The following is a 9,864-nucleotide window of genomic DNA, read 5'->3' on the forward strand; positions in this document are numbered from 1 at the left end:
CGTCGGCTCCCCGCACCGCTTCTGCCACCGTTTCACACGGTCCCTCGGTCAGACAAGGATGAGGCTCCTTAGGGCTGGGGCTTTTCAGAAAGCACAAAGCTTTGTAGTTYAGTTCTGTCCTCAGGTCTCTCTGAAGAGCAACCTCCGGGTTTCCTGCAGCATCTCACGTGTCTCTAGAAAGAAACCGTTTATTTAAAAGAGCCACAGTGTGCAAAAATACGCTGTGGTGCAGAGAGCGATCTTAAAATAACTGATGTCCAAACATGGTCATTCAAGGGGCAAAAAAAMCTGAGCCTGAGGGTAGCAAGCAGTGCAAGTGGTTAAGCCAGGAGTCTTCTTTTCCAGCAGCGCGATCCCAAAATGTGAATCCGTCCTAATGAGGGCCCCAAGCGCATGGGGCAAAAAAGCAGCAGCTTACGGTGGCGGTTTTTATTCCGGCGGCTGTGTGAGGGGCTGAGCTCGCGCGGGGGAGGCTGGTGTCGCCGAGGCCGGGCGCTGACTCGTGCTCTCGTTCCAGGAATGGCTCGTAATTTCCAGGTTTCTGCGCCAACCCGGTCATAAAAGCAAATGCTATCCCGGCGTTTCCTTAAGCAGGAGCGTCGCGCATGCTGCTCGCCTGAGATTTATGTGGCCTGAGTGGCGTATTTAGATTCTGCTGATTCTCAGCTTTTCTTTTGATATAAAATGGCCCAGCAGCCCCCGTCGCTCTGGAGGTCTTTCCTGTCCACGCTCTTGTAACAGGCCCTCAGGACATACGTGGTATTTGGCTTCATGCCGTAGATGGGGGGGGGAACAGATTTGGCTACCATCTCGGGCTCTTGCTAGGAAAACGGAAAAAAWTATATATATATATTTAAATGACTTCCATGCCTCTCCTTGAGGGAATCCTTCCTCCCCTGCCTCRCTGCTCTGCTCAGAGAAAAATCTGGGTTTCACGTTTCCTGCCCGCAGCCCGGGACCGTGCGGTTTCTGGCTCCTGCAGCCCGGTGCGTCTGGAGGCCAGGTTTGCCGGTGCCTCCCCTCCCGGCCGGCTCTGCCCCCCTCAGCCCAGCACGAGCCCGCGGGTTTGGACTGTGAACGTCTCCATTTAGGCGAAGCCCGGGCCGCAGGAGAAATGGGTTTTGCCATTTGAGTTGGCAGTGCTAGGGGAAAAACATTTGCCCACTACAGGGGCACCCTTTATAGGGAGATAACCGCTTTGTGTATAATAATATATAATTAGCAAGGATTAGCCGTGCTCTAGCCTAATTGACGGAGGCCATAAACGTTGTTCAGCGCACTGCCAGCGCAGGAATTAGAGCATCATTAATTGCAGCCTAATCCTGCCGTGGGCTTCCCTTTACTGCATCCTTGGGCATGTCAAATCACCTTTGCGCCTCAGTTTCCCCTCCTGTAAAATGCAGCTGAGGGCATTTTATCCACCTGAACAGGGAGCTTTGCCCTGCAATACCTGCAGCTATGCAGCAGTTAGGTGTTTAAGCAGGTAGGGCTAATACATGAGCCCACCAGCCGCTGCTTTACTCTGCAGCGTGGTCACCAGCATGAGCAGGTTCATCCATGCTCAGGCACTATTAAGTCACTAACCGGTGCTGCAGTCACTTAAAGCAGCAAGCCGAATTCAATACTTACTCTGTGCTGCATGGAGGAGCAAGCATTTGTGTGGCTGCAGTCAGCCGGGTTGGAGAMCTCCCAAGCCTCTTTCCCTCCCTTTGTCCCTTCTTGGCTTCCTTCCTCAGTTCCTCCTCTGCTCCATCCCTCAGTTCCTGCTGCACGCTCCGCTCCGGCGCTCCTCTGAGCCGTCGTGTGCGAACGTACCTTCGGAGGAAAGGTGTCCTCCCACTCTGCAGCGGGCACGGTTGTGCCCTGGGCACGTCCGGAAACCTTGTTCGAACGACCAGGGCTCCAGGGGAACGTGCAAGGTATCTGCGATAGCTCCTYGTTCTAACATCGCTCGTTCCAGGGCCGATCCAGCAGACCTTTCATGTTACAGGKCTGCCAGGAAAGCAAATGAGATCTAGGAGGTTGGGTTCTTTGTGGAGAAAGCTTTGAAGGGTGTCTTAAAAAGAAGATAAATGCTGAGCTGCTGTGCGCTCTTTTACGAAGGGTGAGGAAAGGGTCTTGCCTACTCCCTTACTCTTTCGCCCAATTAATTTGCAGTAAGATAAAGCTCCTCTTAGCCATGCTTGCTGATGGGGAAGGGAAAAAAAGCTGGTATCTTCCAAACAAGTGGATTTACCTTTCAGAAGCTAGAGTCAAAAGCTTTGATAGGGATGATTTCGCACTGTCTCTCCCAGTGCTCCTCAGGTCCCCGCCACGACCCCGTCCCAGCAGGGCTCACAGTGCAGGCAGCAGAAGAGACCAGCAGGCTGCCACTTACCTGTGGAAGATGCTCCCGGTCTCTTTTTTGCTTGGTGCAGGTCCAGCCTCAGGTCCAAATGAATTTGTTATTCCTCAAACAGAAGCCAAGCATGGGCAAGCATTTGTCATTGTTTCTCTTACCAAGTGCAGCCAGGTAGGGAGGCCAGAGCCTTGTGGCTTGTGGTTAAAGCAATGGCCGGCTCATAGGTCTGCAATTCTGCTTGGCGCTAGCTGGCATGCCGAGCGGGCTAGCTGACTTCAAACCCCTTGAAATACAGTCTCCATTCAGGTGTCCCGGGGCCTTAGGTCAGTTATGGCTCAAGCGTTCACAAACGCAGCCTCTCCGGAGGGAGCTTTGTGCTGGGCCAGGGTGGGCTGGGAAGGGTAACATCAGCACAGGTACCTGAGCTGTTGTCTTCACACTGAGGAAACCCTTTCAGACTAAAAGGAAAGATGAGGATCTGAGTGGTGGCTCCCATTGTGCTGCACTTCTCCAGCCTGATGCCTTTGAGATAGCTGGTTCCTTTTTTACAGAGGAAACATTAAATCAAGGAGGCACCCAATCTGGAGGAAAGGGTCTTCCKTTTTCCTTTTCTTTTCATATTGGCCCCAGCCCATAAATTTCTTTCAGCAAAAGAGTACACAAAGCAAATATTCTTAGGAGAACCTGCAAATGTCTAATGCAATTTAGAGTTCAATACTTCAGACAAATTTTGGGTGCTTCTTTGGCTTTTAGTGTCCAGAAAAAAGGTATTTAGCAGATCCACATAACCACATACCACCATTGTTTTAGGATGAAGATCTGAATAAACACAAACTCCTAGGTGTCCCACTGCATTATCTGTCCTCAAGTGACTCTGGAGGCAAGAGTGCTGACCACAACTTATCAAAAGACACTTCCTATGGTATAATAGACTTCAATTCCCACAACCGCTAATAAGTGTTTCACTCATCCCCCTATTTGGCTCTCTATTCTGAGAGGTTGAGATCAGAAAATRGTTTGTGAACAGACAGTACTTTTATTGCCTACCAGTAGAGAWAGACTGTGCCTGTCACAGCCTTAATAATGGGGAGTATGTGGAGAACAAGATAACTTGTGGCACTAAAGAAATCAGAGTAGAAAATGAAAGGTCAGATTTCCAGTGTTTAATAACTAGTTTATTTCTGGTTCTGTCTTTTTGTCATTTAAATTTGTTTACACATTCATTCTGAAGTATTTGTTCCTTTTGGAGGAAAACAGCTGTTAAAAGGAGTATTTTACTTACCAGCTCATTGTATTTAGAAATTTCATTTCAAGGTTTTTTTTTTCATGTTACAGTACCAACAAGCACCACATTTAAATCATGAATGAGGTATACAGATGTTTGAATGAGCTATTCATTAAATAGCAAAGAGGCATTAGATAGCACCTACATTCCAGGGCCTTTTGATTTTYATCACAGAGCTTCAGAAAATGCCCACAATTGTTAGGTCACTGAGGCTACGGAATGATGGCTGGCAAGTTACTGAAACCCGTTTTGTGTTTAACTTTGGAAAGTGTAGCAAAGGAAAGGATACAGCAAAGGGAAATTAGAGGGCTTGGCTAAACAGCCACCTCTTGCCCCCATTCAGAACCCAGCTGCAGCAAATACAGCTAATTTAGGGCTAAGAAGAGTATGCAGTTWTCCACTGGCAATCTCCTCACTTGGAATAATCACCCTGAATTCCCAGTATTTCTACTACCACAGCACAGAGCTGCTCCTTTATGCTTATGCCTGAAGATCCAGATCAGGAACGGAGCCAAACTGAGGTATGACAAACTGTGGTAGAAGTCAGAAACGTGTGAGTCAGCAAAGGTAGCTTTGTAGCAGGAAAATATACAGCATAGTATAAGAAACTTCTCTTGCAAGAAGCGCACATAGATTTCTACCAAGTCAGATTTACAGCACCACTTTCAGCATCACTGGCTCCTGCCTTCTGTGGCCCTGTTCATATGGAGGTGCCAAGTGAGCTGCACTGTCAGCACTTCTGCTCTCCTAAGACAGAAAGGGTTCCCAGTTCTGCAGAGATGTAGGCACATGAAGTTCTCACTTGGCATCACGCACGCTGCCTCACTTTTTATGGCTCTGTACAAATGCAGGGACAGTGAGTGTGCCACTCTTGACTTCTGCTCGGATTTCAGGTTTGTGCTTTAATGAGAAGACAAGAGCTCGCATCATTCGGCGATATGGTCCGTTAATGAGACGGGAAGAGAGATGAAAAGCTTCCCGCTCAATATTTTCAGCCAGTGGGTGATCAATCTGAAAATACCAGAGTATAATATTAGATCTTTACATTTAATAAGGAGACCAACTGATTGAAATCAGAGTTTGGTGCTTTTCAGACTTTCTTCATCAATCAGCTTAGATTCAAGGAAATCTACTTCCCATCACAAGTGAAACAGGAAGAGCAATTTAATTCCACCCTAGCAATTAAGGAACAAGGCAGTGTGGTCAGTAGCAGGGAACACATTCTTGTCTCCAGCTGAGTGGCAGTACTTTGCCATCACAACAGGAAACTAATCTGCAACTAGCTTTGGGGATCAAGTTCAACTGCAGTTATAAGCTGCAATGCACTGTCTCCATAAAGCTTACTTTTGATCTTGCTGATATAAAGCACCTTGGATACTATTTTAAACTCAATTCTAACAGCAACCCTAAGACATGCCAAACACTTGGCAACTCTGCCTGGTGCTATAAAGGGAAATGTGGGCTCTGTGTTTGTGAAAGGAGGTGTAATTAAGAATGCAGAAAAGGGATTTGCTAAATGTTAATTATGTAGTTATTGCTTCAACATGCGCCAAACCTGTAATTTAGCACAGCTCAGAAAAAAAATCCCCTGCCCATCAAGAGAGGGTTTTAATTTCAGTTCTGCCTTTTTGGATTGGGAATCTCCCAAGCTTTTGCATAAAGGAAATTCCAGCATGACAACYAGTATTCTTACAAGTCGTTTGCCCTCTTTTACTCTCTTTTGCTACCCCTCACTTAATTTGCCCCGCTGCTGGGCTGTACTAGAAGCTCTTTTGTATTCATTCAACCCTGTTCTTCCTTCCTCTTTCTATCAGCCTTTCCCAGGTGTCCCCACCTTCCATTCACTGGGCCTCTGTGCCTTTCTTGCTTATATATGCTGTTCATCCTGCTAATGTAAACTATTTGCACATATGATGGTAGCTGCAAGCCAGGGGAGCAGTTYCTCACCACACCTTCAGATGCTTCCCCCTGTTCAGAGGGGATTCTGCCTGGTCTTGCCTTACCCAATACCACTGCTTTAGGGTGATACCATATCCCTCATGTTCCATAGCTTCAGACTTCATCACTACGCATAGATACACTTCCCAAAAATGGGACTTGACCAGCCTGGGAAAGGTCAGCTCTCCATAAAATCATTCTGAGACCTTCCCACAGCAACCCATCCTTTTGCTCTGCCTCAGTCTAGAAGGACTAGAAGTTAAAGAGGTTGTTTTCATGGCTAACACATAGCTTTTTAACTTTGCTCTGAAACTCCTGAGTGCCTACCACTTGACTTGCCATTTAAAGAATAATTAATGAATAAACTAAATGATAATTATTACAGTGTTTCATAGAGCAAGCAAACTGATCATTAAGCCTTACAGCAAATCCTGTTTGTTTWTGTAAAGATACCAGAGGGATCTGGTATTTAGCACCACTTTATATACTGTCAACTCTGCCTCTATGTTTTTGCAATAGATTTCAATTTTCAAATGCTTAATTATTTAAATACAAAACATCTTAAATGTCCCAGTGTTGCTTCTGCAGCTGATAAGTAGCAAAGAAAACTGTATTTCTACCAAATTCTTTCTTCTCTTATACAGCCTAGCTACAGTAGATATGCAACTGTCTCATTTGCTTGTTATGTACATGAGAGCAATATACACCTCACTTAAAATAAACATGTTCACTTGGTCAAGAAAAAAAAATCTACTTTGAAAACAAAGCTCCTTATAAACAGACATGCAGAGAATCACAGAAAACAGAAAGAGGTCCTGTAGCTTTGTCCCTACCCTGCAGGCAGGATCAACTTTATCGTAACTATGTCTGAAAAAGGTTTGTCTAACTTGTTCTCACAGGAAGTTAACTCTTTAAGCTAAAGACAAATGGCCCTGAACACTACCTCTAGATCCAGAGCTTTGCAAAGCAGCTTCCGCGCATTCTTTCTGAAAACCTCAGTCTTGGGATCACTCCTGACTTCTATTGAGGGTTTGTTTGAATGGTCTTTGATGAAAGTACGCCACTCCGTGTAAACATCCTTTGCAAGGCTGGCCACATCGTGATCTGAATGTTTGCGCATCTTATTTACTGTGTGACCTGGAAAACAGCAACAGCTCATTCAGCCTTGGGAGGTGGACAAAAATAAAAGAGACACAAGTGAAGTTACAGTGGAGCTAAAGTAGCCACATTTGTAATTCAGGCACTGTCAGCAAAATAACCAAAGCACAGGCACAAATATAAGTATGAAACCACTAGGAGCAAACCCTGCTTATTCATTGACTTCTGCAGTGATTCCCGAAGAGCACTGATGAGGCCATGTCTGGAGTACTGCACCCAGTTCTGGGCTCTCCAGCACAAGAGAGAGATGGAGCTACTAGAGCAAGTCCTGCAAAGGGCAACTGAGACAATTATGGCACTGGAGCATGTGTTGTGAGGAGAGGCTGAGGGAGCCTGGAGTAGGCTCAAGGGGGAACCTTATCAATGTGTATAAATACCTGAAGGGAGGGTGTAAAGAAGATTGAGCCAGACTCTTTTCAGTGGTGCCCAGTGACAGGACAAAAGGCAACGGGCACAAACTGAAACACAAGAAGTTCCATCTGAATATAAAAAAGAAAAAAAAAAAAAAAACTTTTTTTACTCTGAGGATGACTGAGCACTGTAGCAGTCTACCCAGAGAGGTTGTGGAGCCTCCATCCTTGAAGATATTCATTCCCCTAGTGGGACACAGTCCTGGATAACCTGCTCTAGCTGGCCGTGCTTGAGCAGGGGAGTTGGACTAGATGATCTCCAGAGGTCCTTTCCAACCTCAACCTTTCTGTGATTTTTGCCTGAGCAGTTACCAAGCAATTGAGTTATTCATGTGAAAGTTACTAAGATGCGGAGAGACACTTAAATAACACAGGGCTACATACATTTCTAGACAGATACATCTGATGCAAATGTTGTAAGACTGGTCTACAAGGAATACTTTTTTTTTYCYTTWAMYWAAAAAACCCTTAAGGAAGCGGATGTGGCTAATGATGTTTATAAAATGAATGTGAGAACATCATGGTGCTTCCAAGCAGAATCTTTCCAATTGATGTAATTTGTTCAGCACACCAACACCCCAGGTACTACACCTGGGCCTGCCAGTGTGAAGAACCTTTCCTTTRAGAGGAGATAGAAAGGATCCTTTTCCAACTGGGTATTTTTCTGACCTACTGGGTGGTTCCGCTAGCGGTGGTGTCCGACCAGCRGTAACACTACTGGCCAGAAGATGTCACTGTTGGTCTTCTGTGGYTTTCTTACAGCCCAGCYGTGTTCATAGTAGAATCAGTGAGGTTGGMAGGGACCTCTGGAGATCATCTAGTCCAACCCCCCTGCTCAGCAGGGTCTCCTAGAGCATGTTAGACAGGGTTGCATCCAGGCGGCCTTGAATATCTCCAGAGAAGGAGACTCCACAACCTCTCTGGGCAACCTGGTCCAGTGCTCTGTCACTCTCACAGGGAAGAAATTCCCCCTCACGTTCAGGCGGAACTTCCTGTGCTTCAATTTCTGCCCATTGCCTCTTGTCACACAGGACAACTGAAGAGTTTGGCCCCGTCCCCTTGACACCCTCCCTTCAGGTACTTATACACATTGATAAGATCCCCCCTGAGTCTTCTCTTCCCCAGGCTGAAGAGGCCCAGCTCTCGCAGCCGTTCCTCGTAGGGCAGATGCTCCAGCCCTCTGATCATCTTCATAGCCCTACACTGGACCCTCTCCTACTGGAGAGAGTCTCTCTTGTACTGGGGAGCCCAGAACTGGGTGTTCAGGCAAGGACCAAGAAAAAAATCTCAGGAAAAGGCTGAACGAGCTAAAGATGGCAAACTAAATGATAATTTGGAAGTAAAAAGAAAGGGACAGACCCTATCTCACTTTCCAAGGCAAGGAGGGCTATTTGACTAGAGATCTAGCTGCTCTAATGGCAAACAAAGGCCAGAACRACCTTCTCTTGCTTCAAGGTACTTTGGACGCTCTGTGCCAGGTACAATCTTCATAGACAGGACCCATAGGCAGGGTCCATGTGGTCTCACATTATTCCTCTCCCCAAGTCCTGTGGAAAGTGGTCAGACAAAGGGCTGTGTTATGTGYCTGGAGCTGCCTGTCTGCTGGGGATTCTTCTGTGTCAGGATGCACTAAGCACTTCTGGACCATTACAAGGAGAGATCTTGCACATTTGGAGGACAGTCTAATACTCACACTCTAGATCAGACAACAAGATGTACCTATTTTTGTTGAAAGTAACACTTCCTTGGAAGGTATTTTCTTTTTCAGCTCCTCCAAAGCTTCTATCAGATTCTCTTTCGGTTGCCCTGGAAGCTCAAGCATAGATTTCCATCGTTTTATGTCTTCCACAACCACAACTCTCTGAAAAAGAAGAAAAAAGCCATTAGGAAAGTGGAATATTCTTGTTACAAATAAAGACATTGGCTTCTCCTCAGCTAATGGAACTGCTATAGATGCACAAATTATTGATTACAACACGAACCAGAGCACAGAATACATGACAGTCTGGAATGACGGGTATTTGCTTGAGATTAGCACCCTACTGCAATAAAGACAGAAGTAAGTAGAAGGCAAAGTAAGATACTTAATCTTGTTCTGCCAAACTCAGGCCACTTAACAGCAAATGTTTGTTAGAAGAGAAATGTTCTGGATTTAAGGAGTCTGTTGTATAAATGCCTCATGATAGAGAGGGGGTAAGATAGGGAAGCACCTAATTATATTGTCCTTAGCAGCCTGGCAGAATGTGAACTTTTTCAGATGGGTTTTAAAATTAAAGTTACGTCAGCAGAGAGAGAAATGAAGCGTTAGGAGCAGGATCACAATCTCTAGTACACCTGCAATTTGCACATTTTTGTTTGAACTGTTTACAGCAGAATTGACCAGGAGAAGCTGCAAAACACGCAAGCATCGTTACATTTCACACGTGAGGCCCGGCACACAGACTCAGCAGCGGCCGGGCAGCCGGCGTGCTCAGCGCTCCCCCCTCTCCCTTTGGCCTCGCGTTAACAGGCTCTCGGGTGCGGGCAGTTCGGTTTTGCGCGCTCGTGTTTCTATACGGAGGTAGCAARGGGGGGCCCGGGTCACATGCAACCGGCTGCGCTCAAGCCGTAGGTAGCTCCACGCAGACGCCGCCCCGCAGGGCGAGGCGGGAGGGCACCAGCCCGCCCCCCGCAGCCTCCGGCCGGGAAAACCCGCTCAGCCCAGCAGGCCGCTGCCCGCGAGGCCGCCGCGG

General features: G+C 46.6%; 1 protein-coding gene across 1 annotated transcript in view; it reads right to left on the reverse strand.

Annotated features, from left to right (window-relative positions):
* Nucleotides 1-3,503: 3,503 nt before the first annotated feature.
* TCEANC2 (transcription elongation factor A N-terminal and central domain containing 2) overlaps nt 3,504-9,864 on the reverse strand; it is an 8,286-nt gene continuing 1,925 nt past the window's right edge. Inside the window, exons 2-4 of the mRNA XM_085308183.1 lie at nt 8,852-8,993; nt 6,508-6,701; nt 3,504-4,637 (exon numbers count right to left, since the gene is read on the reverse strand). Coding sequence (XP_085164309.1) covers nt 4,449-4,637; nt 6,508-6,701; nt 8,852-8,993 — 525 coding nt within the window. The 3' untranslated portion in view covers nt 3,504-4,448. The remainder of the gene's footprint in view (nt 4,638-6,507; nt 6,702-8,851; nt 8,994-9,864) is intronic.

This window comes from Rhea americana, unplaced genomic scaffold, assembly GCF_003343005.1.
Source record: "Rhea americana isolate MKP2758 unplaced genomic scaffold, rheAme1 scaffold_27, whole genome shotgun sequence".
Lineage (NCBI taxonomy): Eukaryota > Metazoa > Chordata > Aves > Rheiformes > Rheidae > Rhea > Rhea americana.